Source organism: Lepisosteus platostomus, chromosome 6 (assembly GCF_059453375.1).
Source record: "Lepisosteus platostomus isolate fLepPlt1 chromosome 6, fLepPlt1.hap1, whole genome shotgun sequence".
NCBI classification, from domain to species: domain Eukaryota; kingdom Metazoa; phylum Chordata; class Actinopteri; order Semionotiformes; family Lepisosteidae; genus Lepisosteus; species Lepisosteus platostomus.
This window is the reverse complement of record NC_142616.1, coordinates 11,293,863-11,311,686: the sequence shown is the minus strand read 5'-3', so window position 1 is coordinate 11,311,686 and position 17,824 is coordinate 11,293,863. Positions and strand designations below refer to the sequence as shown.

The 17,824-nt window shown below is 50.8% G+C and overlaps 1 protein-coding gene across 1 annotated transcript; it reads right to left on the bottom strand.

Annotated features, from left to right (window-relative positions):
• Positions 1 to 1,861: 1,861 nt before the first annotated feature.
• LOC148660336 (cerebellin-1-like) lies at positions 1,862 to 16,792 on the bottom strand. The gene is made up of 4 exons (XM_088634213.1): positions 16,227 to 16,792; positions 7,424 to 12,075; positions 4,730 to 4,849; positions 1,862 to 4,624 (listed from the first exon to the last, which is right to left on the bottom strand). Exons 2-4 carry the CDS (start codon positions 7,688 to 7,690, stop codon positions 4,427 to 4,429), a joined length of 585 nt encoding a protein of 194 aa, XP_088490339.1. The 5' UTR covers positions 7,691 to 12,075; positions 16,227 to 16,792; the 3' UTR covers positions 1,862 to 4,426.
• Between the last annotated feature and the right edge of the window lie 1,032 nt (positions 16,793 to 17,824).

Here is a 17,824-nt window from a genome sequence, read left to right as displayed (position 1 = left end):
CTACAGCTGCTGACACTACTACAGCTCCAGATATCACTACAGCTGCTGACACTACTACAGCTCCAGATATCACTACAGCTGCTGACACTACTACAGCTCCAGATATCACTACAGCTGCTGACACGTCTACAGCTCCAGATATCACTACAGCTGCTGACACTTCTACAGCTCCAGATATCACTACAGCTGCTGACACTTCTACAGCTCCAGATATCACTACAGCTACTGACACTTCTACAGCTCCAGATATCACTACAGCTGCTGACACGTCTACAGCTCCAGATATCACTACAGCTGCGAACAGTACTACAGCTCCAGATATCACTACAGCTGCTGACAGTACTACAGCTCCAGATATCACTACAGCTGCGGACAGTATTGCCGCTTCTCCTGCCGGTGGCACAGCCACACTGTGGTTGCAGGGCGTCCTGCGGGCGCTCGCCGCGCCTGTCGCGAGAGGGTTAAGTCCCGGAGCTGTAGGCGGCGGGGCGGGCGGGGACGCCGCTCACTGGAGCGGAGCAGCTGATGGGTTCTGACAGGGCCCGCGGTTCGGCCCGCGGGGGTCCTGGCAGTCAGAGCCACGGCGACCATCTGGCTCCGGAATTGCAGGGGCGGGCGAGCGAGCCGGCTGGGACTTGTGGGAGCGCCACACACACACACACACACACACACACACACACACACACACACACACACACACACACACACACACACACACACACACACACACACACACACACCTCCCGGCAGGAGACAAGCTAAATTTACAGCCGTCCCGGAAGCGCTGCTGTCAGGTCGGGGTGTGTGTGTGTGTGTGTGTGTGTGTGTGCGTGAGCTCTTTCTGATCCGCCTGCGGATTTCGGCCCTGTCCCTGCAGAGGGGTGAAGAGCTACACCCATCGCACTCGTCACGCCGAAGAATGTCTTGGTTTCAGGCAACGTCAAGTTAAGTGTGGAGCTGGTGGCTCTGTGTCTCAGGATCTGTGCTTGTGGCTGGGAGGTTGCCGGTTCGAATCCCGTGGCTGGCAGAGGAATCCTCCGGTGGGCCCCTGAGCGAGGCCCTGAACCCCAGCTGCTCCAGGGGTGCTGTATAAATGGCCGACCCTGCGCTCTGACCCCCAGCTTCTCTCCCTGTCTGTGTGTCTCATGAAGAGCAAGCTGGGGTCTGAGAAAAGACACATTCCTGATGCAGGAGACTGTACAGGGACAGGAAAGTGATCTGATTTTAAACTGCTAAACCAACTAGACAGCTCATCCCTTTTCGGCCTGTAACTGTGAGCCTGGATAGGAGGATGTCCTGCCTCCCCGAGCTCGAACCCTGAGCCCTGCACTGCATCCCACCTCGCTGCCGCGGAGCAGGGGCAGTGACATGGGCAGGGCTCTGTTGGCGCGTGGACTTGCCCTCGTTTGGGGTGCGGTTTTCTGCAGTAGAATCCGCGCGCGCCACAGGACGTGATGAATGCAGCAAATCAACATCCCGGCCCACAGTTACTGCAGTCACTGGAGGTGTGTCTCACTCCTCCCTTTCCAGCTCTGCCCTGCTTTTCCTACCCTCTTGTCGTCAGTCAGTGCCTTTTTTTCCCCCCAGAATCACTTTCCACGCGCCGCCTGATCATTCCAACGGCAAACGGATTCCGGATCCCAAGCTTTTCCCCACATCATCTTGCTATGGGTTTTTTTCCTTCCTGAATGGACACACCTCAGCTCGACCTTTTCTAAGCGGGTTTTTTTTTTCTTCGCACAGCGCCTCCTTGTAGTCGTCATTTTCACACACACCCCCCCTCAGAAAACAACGTGTCTGTCCTCCTGTAGGTTCGGGTTATGTGGTGTCTTGTGTTAAGTTGTAATAATTATGCTACTACTGATAATAATAAACTTTATTGTATATAGCGCCTTTAAAGGTGGCTTCTCAAAACGCTTTACAGGATGACAACAACAATAAATAAGAAGAATACACAAGATAAAACACAATTACAATATACAGAGGAGACCGTGGATGGTGGTACTAAGTATTGTAGGAGCAGAACCGGGTCTTCTAAAGAAGACGGTTTTAAGTCTGGATTTGAAGGATTTTAAAGAGGGTGACTCTCTTATATCCTTGGGGAGAGAGCTCGGGGGCACAACAGGAGCAGGCACTGTCACCCCCAGAGTGTAGACGGGCTTGGGGGACAGTTAGGAGCCCAGAATTAGAGGAGCGAAGGTTACAAGATGGGGAGTAGGGCAATATTAGTTCAGACAGGTACTGAGGTGCCAAGCCATGCAGAGCCTCATAGGTGAGCAGGAGGATTTTAATGTCCACACAGAATTGGACAGGTAGCCAGTGCAGGGACTCCAGGACAGGAGTAATGTGATCACTTGCACTAGACCTGGTCAGGATTCTGGCTGCTGAATTTTGGACAGACTGGAGTTTGTTCACTGTGGATTTAGACACCCCCAGCAAGTAGAGGGTTACAGCAGTCAATTCGAGAGAACACAACTGTGTTGATCAGCTTTTCAGCCACAGTTAGTGATAGCATAGGGCGTAGTCTAGCGATATTTCGGAGGTGAAAAAAAAGATGTTTTGTCAATATGCTGCACATGTGGGTCGAATGTTAAGCCAGAATCAAATATCACCCCACTTTGTTTCAATTTAAGGTTTTGGTCAACTGTTTTCCTGAAAGGGCTTTATTATCTGTGACGATGGTTACCCTGCTGAGACAGCCAGTGTAACGAGCAGGCATGCAGGTACACCCTGACGTCACGTGTTCGATAACGCTTAAAGGTGGCAAAATGACCTTTGAACCCCAGACTTGGTGAGAGTCAATACATAACTGTGCAGGAGTTGGTTTCATTAATGGAACAGAATAGTCTTGAATGCTGCTTTAAAGGTAAGAGGCTCTCTGAACATCAGCAAGACTAAGGAGATGATTGTGGACTATAGGAAACACCAGGGAGGAGATCACACGTCTATCCACATCAGTGGGACTGCAGTGGCGAGGGGCAGCAGTTTTAAGTTCCTGGGAGTTAACATCTCAGAGGACTTAACCTGGACCCACCACACCAACACCGTGGTCAAGACAGCACGGCAGCGCCTGTTCTTTCTCCGCAGGCTAAAGAGGTTCGGCACGCCGTCACATATCCAGGCCAGCTTCTGCAGGTGCACTATGGAGAGCATCCTGACTGGCTGCATCACTGCCTGGTGTGGGAGCTGCTCCGCCCGGGAGGGCAAAGTACTGCAGAGGGTGGTGAAGTCAGCGCAGCTCATCACCGGCTGTGAGCTGACAAACATCCGGGAGATCTACTCAGCTAGATGTCTGAAGAAGGCCAGGTCCATTCTCAAGGACTCCAGTCATCCCAGTCACAAACTGTTTTCCCTCCTACCGTCCAGTAAACGGTACCGAAGCATTCGGTCCAAGTCCAACAGACTACGGAACAGCTTCCACCTCCAGGAAGACTGCTAAACACCCAACCTGCAGCTCCTTCAGCAAGTCACCTGTACTGGCTACATGGACACGGTTTTCACTGTATTCAGCACAACTGCACTACTGGGACACACTACTGCACACAGCCTGGACACAGAGCAGCTCTATTCATATTGTTTTGTCTGAGTTTACTTTATTCAATTTCTATTACATTATTATCTATTATTATATAACCTAAATTTTGTGATTTTTACAAAATCCCCGGTGAGCTCGTAGAAAAGACATTTAATTGCCAGCAACTACTGCCACACGCTGTGTTGTTGTGCCTTTGATCAGTAAACTCTGATTGATTAATTGACCAGGAAGCCTGAGAAGGTGGAGTACTTCCTCTCTCTCCTCTGTCTCTCGTCTCTCTCCCCTGTCTCTCTCTGTCCTGTGTCTCTCTCCTGTCTCTCTCTCCTGTGTCTCTCTCCTGTCTCCCTCCCGTCTCTGTCCCGTCTCTCTACAGGGGGAAGACCAGGAAGCCCGAGAAGGTGGAGTACTTCCTCTCTCTCCTGTGTCTCTCTCCTGTCTCTCTCCCGTCTCTCTCCCGTCTCTCTACAGGGGGAAGACCAGGAAGCCCGAGAAGGTGGAGTACTTCCTCTCTCTCCTGTCTCTCTCCTGTCTCTCTTTCTCCTGTGTCTCTCTTTCTCCTGTGTCTCTCTCCTGTCTCTCTCTCTTGTCTCTCCCTCCTGTCTCTCTCTCTCCTGTGTCTCTCTCTTGTCTCTCTCTACAGGGGGAAGACCAGGAAGCCGAGAAGGTGGAGTACTTCCTCTCTCTCCTGTGTCTCTCTCCTGTCTCTCTCTACAGGGGGAAGACCAGGAAGCCCGAGAAGGTGGAGTACTTCCTCTCTCTCCTGTGTCTCTCTCTCCTGTGTCTCTCTCTCCTGTGTCTCTCTCCTGTCTCCCTCTCCTGTGTCTCTCTCCTGTGTCTCTCTCCTGTCTTTCTCTCCTGTGTCCCTCCTGTGTCTCTCTCCTGTCTCTCTCTCTACAGGGGGAAGACCAGGAACCCCGAGAAGGTGGAGTACTTCCAGCCGCCCATGAGGTTCCCCCTCTCCAGCTTGAGGTAGGCCTTGTCGCCCCGCTCCATGGTGACCAGCCCGGCGTTGGTGGCTGCCTCGCGGGTCACGTCCTGGTCGCCTGCGAACGCCGTGATGACCGGCCAGCCGTTCAGCACCAGGCTGACCTGGGAGGGAGAGCGAGGGGCAGAGTGAGAGAGCGGTGGGCCGCGGCGGGGCGGCTGTCCGGCCCGGGGTGTCGGGGTGTCGGGGTGTCGGGCCGGGGAGCTGACCTGTATGGTCTGCCTGTTGTACACCTTGACCACGTGGTAGGTGAAGCTGTACACACCCTTCCTGGGAGCGATGAAGATACTGCGGGCTGAGTCAAAGTGACCACCCACATTGACCAGGATCTGACAGAGAGAGACACAGTTTAATATTAACACTGCACTGAGAGAGAGGGGTTCATACAGACATACTGACTGACTGGACACTCCAGTACATGAACACTGCGCTGAGAGAGAGGGGTTCATACAGACACACTGACTGACTGGACACTCCAGTACATTAACACTGCACTGAGAGAGAGGGGTTCATACAGACACACTGACTGACTGGACACTCCAGTACATTAACACTGCACTGAGAGAGAGGGGTTCATACAGACACACTGACTGGACACTCCAGTACATTAACACTGCACTGAGAGAGAGGGGTTCATACAGACACACTGACTGACTGGACACTCCAGTACATTAACACTGCACTGAGAGAGAGGGGTTCATACAGACACACTGACTGACTGGACACTCCAGTACATTAACACTGCGCTGAGAGAGAGGGGTTCATACAGACACACTGACTGACTGGACACTCCAGTACATTAACACTGCACTGAGAGAGAGGGGTTCATACAGACACACTGACTGACTGGACACTCCAGTACATTAACACTGCACTGAGAGAGAGGGGTTCATACAGACACACTGACTGGACACTCCAGTACATTAACACTGCACTGAGAGAGAGGGGTTCATACAGACACACTGACTGGACACTCCAGTACATTAACACTGCACTGAGAGAGAGGGGTTCATACAGACACACTGACTGACTGGACACTCCAGTACATTAACACTGCACTGAGAGAGAGGGGTTCATACAGACACACTGACTGACTGGACACTCCAGTACATTAACACTGCACTGAGAGAGAGGGGTTCATACAGACACACTGACTGACTGGACACTCCAGTACATTAACACTGCACTGAGAGAGAGAGGTTCATACAGACACACTGACTGGACACTCCAGTACATTAACACTGCACTGAGAGAGAGGGGTTCATACAGACACACTGACTGACTGGACACTCCAGTACATTAACACTGCACTGAGAGAGAGGGGTTCATACAGACACACTGACTGACTGGACACTCCAGTACATTAACACTGCACTGAGAGAGAGGGGTTCATACAGACACACTGACTGACTGGACACTCCAGTACATTAACACTGCACTGAGAGAGAGGGGTTCATACAGACACACTGACTGACTGGACACTCCAGTACATTAACACTGCACTGAGAGAGAGGGGTTCATACAGACACACTGACTGACTGGACACTCCAGTACATTAACACTGCACTGAGAGAGAGGGGTTCATACAGACACACTGACTGGACACTCCAGTACATTAACACTGCACTGAGAGAGAGGGGTTCATACAGACACACTGACTGACTGGACACTCCAGTACATTAACACTGCACTGAGAGAGAGAGGTTCATACAGACACACTGACTGGACACTCCAGTACATTAACACTGCACTGAGAGAGAGGGGTTCATACAGACACACTGACTGACTGGACACTCCAGTACATTAACACTGCACTGAGAGAGAGGGGTTCATACAGACACACTGACTGACTGGACACTCCAGTACATTAACACTGCACTGAGAGAGAGGGGTTCATACAGACACACTGACTGACTGGACACTCGAGTACATTAACACTGCACTGAGAGAGAGGGGTTCATACAGACACACTGACTGGACACTCCAGTACATTAACACTGCACTGAGAGAGAGGGGTTCATACAGACACACTGACTGACTGGACACTCCAGTACATTAACACTGCACTGAGGGAGAGGGGTTCATACAGACACACTGACTGACTGGACACTCCAGTACATGAACACTGCACTGAGAGAGAGGGGTTCATACAGACACACTGACTGGACACTCCAGTACATTAACACTGCACTGAGAGAGAGGGGTTCATACAGACACCCTGACTGACTGGACACTCCAGTACATTAACACTGCACTGAGAGAGAGGGGTTCATACAGACACACTGACTGACTGGACACTCCAGTACATTAACACTGCACTGAGAGAGAGGGGTTCATACAGACACACTGACTGGACACTCCAGTACATTAACACTGCACTGAGAGAGAGGGGTTCATACAGACACACTGACTGACTGGACACTCCAGTACATTAACACTGCACTGAGAGAGAGGGGTTCATACAGACACACTGACTGACTGGACACTCCAGTACATTAACACTGCACTGAGAGAGAGGGGTTCATACAGACACACTGACTGGACACTCCAGTACATTAACACTGCACTGAGAGAGAGGGGTTCATACAGACACACTGACTGACTGGACACTCCAGTACATTAACACTGCCTTGAGAGAGGAGGGGTTCATACAGACACACTGACTGACTGGACACTTCAGTACATTAACACTGCACTGAGAGAGAGGGGTTCATACAGACACACTGACTGACTGGACACTCCAGTACATTAACACTGCACTGAGAGAGAGGGGTTCATACAGACACACTGACTGACTGGACACTCCAGTACATTAACACTGCACTGAGAGAGAGGGGTTCATACAGACACACTGACTGGACACTCCAGTACATGAACACTGCCCTGAGAGAGAGGCAGGTCACCTGGTCGAAGTAGATGGTCATGGTGCGGTTGCTCATCTCCGAGGGCTCGTGGTTGGTGTTGCGGACGGCGGAGAAGGCCACGCGGCCCGCGCCCGAGCGGACCGACATGCCCAGCGCCGTGCCCGCCGGCTCGGTGGACGGCACCGAGTCGCACACCACCAGGCACTTCCCCTCCAGCACGATGGGCTCCGTGTCGTTCTGGGCCGGCGCCAGGGGGGCCCACAGGCCCAGCAGCAGGAGGAGCAGGGGTCCCACTGGAGCTGGCATGACCACTGGACACCCTGGACACCCTGGACACCCTGATTATCGAGGGAATTCTCAACACGATGTCCACTCTAGTGCTACGAATACACGGGTCAGACTGGACACTCTATACTGACTTCACTGTGGAAACACTAGGCAGACTTCACTGCAAATACACAGACTTTACTGTAGATTTACTGACTACACACTAAGTACTCTGGATAGACACTGATATCACTGCAAGGACGCTGACTTTACTGTAGATTTACTGTCTACACTGTAAATACTCTGGACAGACACAGACTTCACTGTAAATACACTGACTTTACACTAAATACTCTGGACAGACACAGACTTCACTGTAAATACACTGACTTTACACTAAATACTCTGGAGAGACACGGACTTAACTGTAAATACACTGACTTTACTGCACATTTACTGACTACACTGTTAATACTCTAGGCAGACACTGATTTCACTGCAAATACACTCTGACTTTACTGCACATTTACTGACTACACTGTAAATACTCTGGACAGACACAGACTTCACTGTAAATACACTGACTTTACACTAAATACTCTGGAGAGACACGGACTTCACTGTAAATACACTGACTTTACACTAAATACTCTGGAGAGACACAGACTTCACTGTAAATACACTGACCTTACAGTTTATACTCTGGAGAGACACTGACTTAACTGCAAATATACTGTCTTCACTGTAAATACACTGAGTTAACAGTGAATTCTCTGGATACTCTATACTGATTTCATTGTAGATACACTGGACAAACATTGACTTCACTGTAAGTACTCTGACATTAATGTAAATATACTGACTGTCCTGTAAACACACTGAACAAGCACTGTCTCTACTGTCAATACACTGCCTTCAATGTAAATACTTTTGGAATGACACCAATTTCACTGTAAATACACTGAACAGACACTGTCTTTGCTGTGAATATACTGATTTCACTGTACATACAATGGGAAGACACTAACATCATTGTACATACAGTACACTGACTTTACTTTAAATACACTGGACAGACACTGTCTTCAGTGTAAATACGCGTGCTGCATTGTAATTGAATTGGAAATGTGTTGACTTCACTGTAAATAAACTGGAGAGACAGAATACACTGATTGCACTGTAAACAGACTGCACAGACTGGCTGCGCTGTAAATACACTTGATAGACACTGATTTCACTGTAAATACACTGGTTACACTGTAAATACACTGTCTATACTAAAGTACAGTAAATGTACTATACTGGAGAGACACTGAATACACTGGCTACACTGGTAAATATGCTAGACAGGCACTGGTTGTACAGCCGATACAGTGGTCACACTGCAAATACACTGGGCTGACACTCAACACACTGGTTACACATTAAATACACTGGCTACACAGAATCCACTTCACATACAAGGGCTGGACTATAAATACACTGTCTCTACAAAATATTCAGATTTCACTGGCGTCTCTGGTGACACTGACTGAATTATACTGCTCACTGGTTACAGTGAGGACAGCGGCCACACCGTGTGTCCTGGTGGACAGTATCCATACGCTGCCTACTGTAACTACAGTATGAAGAGTGTGTTTAAAGGGGCCACACTGTATCTAAGCACAGGGCACAGTGAGCTGTACGAGCTGTACTGTACACAGTGAGGAATGGACTGAACACACAGGCAGAGCACGAATCATGAACATCTGCCGATCCTCTGGTCTTCTGGACCAGCTTCTAGACCCTTCCAGTGCTGGTGTCCTTGTGGGACACGTTCTAGATGTGTCGTTCTGAGGGAGCTTCTAGACCATTCCGGAGCCTCTGTTGTTCTAGAACAACACCCAGTCAATCCTAGTGTCTCTCTCTCTATGGAGGAGCTTCTTGACCCTTCCAGTGCTGGTGTCCTTCTGGAACAACACCCAGTGAAGTCCAGTGTCTCTCGTTCTGGAACAGTTTCAGGACAATGTCCGAGCCCCTGTCGTTCTGGAACAACACCCAGTGAAGTCCAGTGTCTCTCGTTCTGGAACAGTTTCAGGACAATGTCCGAGCCCCTGTCGTTCTTGAACAACACCCAGTGAAGTCCAGTGTCTCTCGTTCTGGAACGGTTTCAAGACAATGTCCGCGCCTATGTTGTTCCTGAACAGGTTCTGGTCAGTTCTAGTGCCTCCCTTGCTGGAGCAGATTCCAGACTGTTCCGGATCCTGTGCTGTTCTGGTCTGTGGCGGTGCCAGCAGAGCTGTCCTGTAGACCGTGTGTTGTAGCAGGGAGGCTCACAGACTATGTCATCACAAAACTGATCTTGTGGGACTCCTGTTGATCACCTGGAGTTTTCTCTAGTCCTCCAACTGGGCCTTTGAGCTCGAGGTCCTGACGTCTGGAGCCGGACGAAAGCCACAAGTCCAGGCCAGGCCCGGCACACACACTGCTCCTGCAGTGGGACAGCTGAGTGCTCCTCTGTAGGGACCCTGGTCCAGCTGAGTGTTCCTCTATAGGGACCCTGGGACAGATGAATGTTCCTCTATAGGGACCCTGGGACAGCTGGTGTTCCTCTGTAGGGACCCTGGGACAGATGAGTGTTCCTCTATAGGGACCCTGGGACAGATGAGTGTTCCTCTATAGGGACCCTGGGACAGCTGAGTGTTCCTCTATAGGGACCCTGGGACAGATGAGTGTTCCTCTATAGGGACCCTGGTCCAGATGAGTGTTCCTCTATAGGGACCCTAGGACAGCTGAGTGTTCCTCTATAGGGACCCTGGGACAGATGAGTGTTCCTCTATAGGGACCCTGGGACAGCTGAGTGTTCCTCTATAGGGACCCTGGGCCAGCTGAGTGTTCCACTATAGGGACCCTGGGACAGATGAATGTTCCTCTATAGGGACCCTGGGACAGCTGAGTGTTCCTCTATAGGGACCCTGGGCCAGCTGAGTGTTCCTCTATAGGGACCCTGGGCCAGCTGAGTGTTCCTCTAAAGGGACACTGGTCCAGATGAGTGTTCCTCTATAGGGACCCTGGTCCAGATGAGTGTTCCTCTATAGGGACCCTGGGACAGATGAGTGTTCCTCTATAGGGACCCTGGGACAGATGAGTGTTCCTCTATAGGGACACTGGTCCAGATGAGTGTTCCTCTATAGGGACCCTGGTCCAGATGAGTGTTCCTCTATAGGGACCCTGGGACAGATGAGTGTTCCTCTATAGGGACCCTGGGACAGATGAGTGTTCCTCTATAGGGATCCTGGGACAGCTGGTGTTCCTCTGTAGGGACCCTGGGCCAGCTGAGTGTTCCTCTATAGGGACCCTGAGCCAGCTGAGTGTTCCTCTATAGGGACCCTGGGACAGCTGAGTGCTCCTCTATAGGGACCCTGGGCCAGCTGAGTGTTCCTCTATAGGGACCCTGGGACAGCTGAGTGTTCCTCTATAGGGACCCTGGGCCAGCTGAGTGTTCCACTATAGGGACCCTGGGACAGATGAATGTTCCTCTATAGGGACCCTGGGACAGCTGAGTGTTCCTCTATAGGGACCCTGGGCCAGCTGAGTGTTCCTCTATAGGGACCCTGGGCCAGCTGAGTGTTCCTCTATAGGGACCCTGGGCCAGCTGAGTGTTCCTCTATAGGGACCCTGGGACAGCTGAGTGTTCCACTATAGGGACCCTGGGACAGCTGAGTGTTCCACTATAGGGACCCTGGGCCAGCTGAGTGTTCCACTATAGGGATCCTGGGACAGATGAATGTTCCTCTATAGGGACCCTGGGACAGCTGGTGTTCCTCTGTAGGGACCCTGGGACAGATGAGTGTTCCTCTATAGGGACCCTGGGACAGCTGAGTGTTCCTCTATAGGGACCCTGGGCCAGCTGAGTGTTCCTCTATAGGGACCCTGGGACAGATGAGTGTTCCTCTATAGGGACCCTGGTCCAGATGAGTGTTCCTCTATAGGGACCCTAGGACAGCTGAGTGTTCCTCTATAGGGACCCTGGGACAGATGAGTGTTCCTCTATAGGGACCCTGGGACAACTGAGTGTTCCTCTATAAGGATCCTGGTTCAGATGAGTGTTCCTCTATAGGGACCCTGGGACAGCTGGTGTTCCTCTGTAGGGACCCTGGTCCAGATGAATGTTCCTCTATAGGGACCCCAGTCCAGATGAGTTTTCTTCTACAGGGACCCTGGTCCAGCTCCTCTACAGGGACCCTGGACGAGCTGGGTGTTCCTCTATAGAGACCCTGGGCAGGAGCAGCTTGGACAAGAGCTGCATCAGAGCAGGACGTCCCAGGACTAACGGTCTTATTTTAGGTTACAGAGCCGTGGCCTGAGACAGAGCAGTCTGTGACCTGCAGATCCTCAGTGGAGTTGAGAGGATGGGGGTGTTGATCATACCAGGTCACCAGATCCTGTGGAGGAGGAGAGGATAGAGTTCATAACACACCCTGACACACTCCCTCTCACTAATACACACCCTGACACACTCCATCTCACTAATACACACCCTGACACACTACCTCTCACTCACATACATTCCCTGACACATTGCTGCTCACTAATATACACACTGGCTCACTCCCTCTCACTAATACACACACTGACACACTACCTCTCATACACACCGACATGTTACTACTTACTAATATAAGCACTGACACACTCCCTTTCACTAATATACCCATTGACACACTACTGCTCACTAATATGCAGGCTGGTGTCCTGTCCAGGGTGTGTATGTGTGTGTCCTGTGATGGGCTGGTGTCCTGTCCAGGGCGTGTGTGTGTGTGTGTGTGTCCTGTGATGGGCTGGTGTCCTGTCCAGGGTGTGTGTGTGTGTCCAGTGATGGGCTGGTGTCCTGTCCAGGGAGTGTGTGTGTGTGTCCTGTGATGGGCTGGTGTCCTGTCCAGGGCGTGTGTGTGTGTGTGTCCTGTGATGGGCTGGTGTCCTGTCCAGGGTGTGTGTGTGTGTGTCCTGTGAGGGGCTGCTGTCCTGTCCAGGGAGTGTGTGTGTGTGTCCTGTGAGGGGCTGCTGTCCTGTCCAGGGAGTGTGTGTGTGTGTCCTGTGATGGGCTGGTGTCCTTTCCAGGGTGTGTATGCGTGTGTCCTGTGATGGGCTGGTGTCCTGTCCAGGGTGTGTGTGTGTGTGTGTCCTGTGATGGGCTGGTGTCCTGTCCAGGGTGTGTATGCGTGTGTCCTGTGATGGGCTGGTGTCCTGTCCAGGGTGTGTGAGTGTGTCCTGTGATGGGCTGGTGTCCTGTCCAGGGTGTGTGTGTGTGTGTCCTGTGAGGGGCTGGTGTCCTGTCCAGGGTGTACCCTGCCTTCCACCAGTTGCTTGCTGGGATAAACTCTAGCTTCCCTGCGACCATGTATTCAAGAAGAGGCTGGAAAACGGATGGATGGACAAGTGAACATGAAAACCCCCCCAAAAAACAAGCACATAAGACTTTGTGTTCTTCATGTGCAAAGACAGAGACAGAGTGAAGGATAATGATGCTGGATGCAGGAGCATCATGTAATGGCTCACAGAGAGGGGCATGATGTAATGGCATGCGGAAGACCATGATGTAATGCCTCACAGAGGGGGGCATGATGTAATGGCATGCGGAAGACCATGATGTAATGCCTCACAGAGGGGGGCATGATGTAATGGCATGCGGAAGACCATGATGTAATGAATGCATGAGTATCCGTGGGTGTGACAGTGCCAGGGCCACATGCGCCGCGCCAGCTGGATGAGGAGTGTGCGCGCGGCAGGAATTGGCTTTTCCACTGCGCTTGTCCCACAGAGAGGCCATCTGTCCTTCGCACGCTCTCTCTTCCTCTCCATCACTCTTTCTCTCTCTCCTGTCATTCCTCCACAGCAAGCAGAGGAATTCTCCCACAGGCGCTGCCTGAGACACGCACAATTTTTGGACCCACAGGGCAGACCATAAAGGCAAGGACAGACACAGAAGTCTTACAATCACACACAGACAGAAGGACCAGGACAGACAGAAATTCACAATCACACACGGACAGAGGGACCAGGACAGACAGACATTCACAATCACACACAGACAGAAGGACCAGGACAGACAGACATTCACAATCACACACAGACAGACAGAGGGAGCAAGACAGACAGGCATTCACAATCACACACAGACAGATGGATCAGGACAGACAGACATTTACAATCACACCCAGACAGAGGGACCAGGACAGACAGACATTTAAAATCACACCCAGACAGAGGGACCAGGACAGACAGGCATTAGACAGGCATTCGCAATCACACACAGACAGACAGAGGGACCAGGACAGACAGGCACAAACACAAATGAGGGGTGGCTACGTGGCCCATCAGGATGCTGGTCGCTCAATGATCCAAAGATCTCCAACCACGTCTTGAGAGAAGCCAGGGTATCGGCTTCAACAACATGGCTGGGCAGCTTGTTCCCCACCCCCACCACCCTCTGTGTAAAGAAGAGCCTCCTGTCCTGACTGGAGGAGCTCACCCAGCTGTGTCTGGAGAGAAGCCAGGGTATCGGCTTCAACAACATGGCTGGGCAGCTTGTTCCCCACCCCCACCACCCTCTGTGTAAAGAAGTGCTTCAAGCTCTCGGTTTTTACAGGCATGTCCCCTGGAGTTTCCACTTCTGCCCTCTTGCCCGTGACGGCCTCTCTGGGAACAGGGTCTGAGGCCTCTGCATTCAGGCCCTGTACCGGTGCAGGTGTTGAGTCTCTAACACTGATGAGGGACAGATGTCCACACACAGGCCGCAGCGAGAGCAGATTAGACTCACGCACGGGGCGCGGATTACACGGCTCTGTGAGGTCTTGTCAGAGAATGGTGCCGTGAGGAAATTAGACACAACTGGGACGATCAAAGGACTGCAGAACGGTGTCATTAACTAAACAAGCACTCCGACTGTCAGGCACATAGGCAATGCCAGCATTACAGCTACACACAGAGTCAGTATGTGAGACGAGACTATAACTGTACACAGAGTCAGTATGTGAGACGAGACTATAACTGTACACAGAGTCAGTGAGACACTAGATTATAACTGTACACAGAGTCAGTGAGACACTAGATTATAACTGTACACAGAGTCAGTGTGAGACACTAGATTATAACTGTACACAGAGTCAGTGAGAGACACTAGATTATAACTGTACACAGTGTCAGTGTGAGAGACACTAGATTATAACTGTACACAGAGTCAGTGTGAGACACTGGATTATAACTGTACACAGAGTCAGTGTGAGAGACACTAGATTATAACTGTACACAGAGTCAGTGTGAGACACTAGATTATAACTGTACACAGAGTCAGTGTGAGAGACACTAGATTATAACTGTACACAGAGTCAGTGTGTGAGACACTAGATTATAACTGTACACAGAGTCAGTGAGAGAGACACTAGATTATAACTGTACACAGAGTCAGTGAGACACTAGATTATAACTGTACACAGAGTCAGTGAGACACTAGATTATAACTGTACACAGAGTCAGTGTGAGACACTAGATTATAACTGTACACAGAGTCAGTATGTGAGACGAGACTATAACTGTACACAGAGTCAGTGAGAGACACTAGATTATAACTGTACACAGAGTCAGTGAGACACTAGATTATAACTGTACACAGAGTCAGTGTGAGACACTAGATTATAACTGTACACAGAGTCAGTGTGAGAGACACTAGATTATAACTGTACACAGAGTCAGTATGTGAGACGAGACTATAACTGTACACAGAGTCAGTGTAAGACACTAGATTATAACTGTACACAGAGTCAGTGTGAGAGACACTAGATTATAACTGTACACAGAGTCAGTATGTGAGACGAGACTATAACTGTACACAGAGTCAGTGAGAGACACTAGATTATAACTGTACACAGAGTCAGTGTGAGAGACACTGGATTATAACTGTACACAGAGTCACTGTGAGAGACTAGATTATAACTGTACACAGTGTCAGTGTGAGAGACACTAGATTATAACTGTACACAGAGTCAGTGTGAGAGACTAGATTATAACTGTACACAGAGTCAGTGAGAGAGACACTAGATTATAACTGTACACAGAGTCAGTGAGACACTGTATTATAACTGTACACAGAGTCAGTGTGAGACACTGGATTATAACTGTACACAGAGTCAGTGAGACACTAGATTATAACTGTACACAGAGTCAGTGAGAGACACTAGATTATAACTGTACACAGAGTCAGTGTGAGAGACTAGATTATAACTGTACACAGTGTCAGTGTGAGAGACACTAGATTATAACTGTACACAGAGTCAGTGAGACACTAGATTATAACTGTACACAGAGTCAGTGTGAGACACTAGATTATAACTGTACACAGAGTCAGTGTGAGAGACACTAGAATATAACTGTACACAGTGTCAGTGTGAGAGAGTGGATTATAACTGTACACAGAGTCAGTGAGAGACACTAGATTATAACTGTACACAGAGTCAGTGAGAGAGTGGATTATAACTGTACACAGTCAATGTGAGACTACAGACCTCTCTCATTGAAATGATATAAATGCAGTTCTTACCTGCTGTGATGAAGACCTGTGTCCTTGTCTTTGCCGTCTCTGTTCTGCAGCAGATCGCCGTGTCAGATCTGAGGTGTTGGGGCATCTGGACTCTTCTCTCACACTGAACACACACTCCTCTTACTTTCTCTCTCCCTCCTCTTCTCCCCGTTTTCCAATCCCTCTGTGCGCCTGTGTCCCCCTCTCTCTCCCTTCAGCGCCTCCAGGCTGCCTCCCTCTCCCGGTCTCTCTCTCTCACACACACGCTCACACCTGCTCGGAAAGGAGAGTCGAGGACACGGCGCCCTCTGCCGCCCGCATGCGGTACTGCGGTCGGTGCTGTCCCGCTGGCTCGGGCGGAGATCCGAGCTCGCCGGTCTAACAGGATTGAGCGCCTCGCCTCGCCCTCGGACCTCGGGGCACCTTTTGTGTTTTAGAGAGAGGAAAAGGGACGGTACCGATCTGCCGGTGGGAAAGTAGTGGATCACGACCGACGCCCCGCACTCGAGTGAAGCACGAATCCCAACTTTTCTTCCCACGCGGGAGATCAATCTAGTTTGTGCTCGCAATCGCGCGGCTACGGACACCGACGCGGAACACTGATCGGGGGGAATAAATAAAAATAAAGCTGGTCACCGCAGATCAGTCCTTGACTCTTTGTTTTTTCTTCGAAAAAAAAATACATCTATGGAAGTTTTCCGAAACAGAGCGAGCGTGAGAACGCGTGTCAAACACGTACAGCCAATAATAATAATAATAATAATAATAATAATAATTGCTTACACTTACATAGCGCTTTTCTGAACACTCCACTTAAAGCGCTTTACAGGTAATGGGGATCCCCTCCACCCCCCCAGTGTGCAGCCCCACCTGGATGATGCGACGGCAGCCATAGTGCGCCAGAACGCTCCCCACACACCAGCTCTCAGTGGGGAGGAGAGCAGAGTGATGAGGCCAGCTCAGAGAGGGGGGTGATCAGGAGGCCATGACTGGTAAAGACCAGGGGGAGTCTGTCCAGGACACTGGGGTCACACCCCTACTCTTTCTGAGAGACACCCTGGGGTCTTGACTGACCACAGAGAGGCAGGACCTCCGTTTCACGTCTCATCTGAAGGACGACACCTTGTTTACAGTCTAGTGTCCCCGTCACTGTACTGAGGCGTTAGGACCCCCACAGCCCACAGGGTGAGCGCCCCCTGCTGGTCCACTAACACCTCTCCCAGCAGCAGCCTCAGCTTTCCCAGGAGTCTCCAATCCAGGTACTGGCCAGGCTCACTCCTGCTGAGCTCCAGTGGGCTGGGAGCTGAAGGGTGATATGGCTGCTGGCATAATGTACTGTATATTTAAAAAAAACACACGAGGAAAACAACAACAACATCAAACCCGCAGGACTGGGAGGTCTGGAATAGTCCCCCCCCGTGACGGAGGAGTTGGAGGCGGAATTTTGTTTTTTTTTTTATTTACAAAAACACCCCAGACGTAGTGAGCGCACGCCTGTGTCCCGCCTGTGCGCCAAGACCTAGCGCTGGGACAGGGCAACGCGATACGGACACGGCTCAAGGGAGAAACAAGACGTGCAGTATTTCACGGGCTATCTCCAGGGAACCAGCTCGTTCAGA

Coding starts and splice junctions, on each gene's coding strand:
- LOC148660336 (XM_088634213.1), bottom strand. CDS start 7,690: ATGCCAGCTCCAGTGGGACCCCTGCTCCTCCTGCTGCTGGGCCTGTGG. Junction 4,850..7,423: donor TGACCATCTACTTCGACCAG/GTGACCTGCCTC, acceptor TCTCTCTGTCAG/ATCCTGGTCAATGTGGGTGG. Junction 4,625..4,729: donor ACAACAGGCAGACCATACAG/GTCAGCTCCCCG, acceptor TCTCCCTCCCAG/GTCAGCCTGGTGCTGAACGG.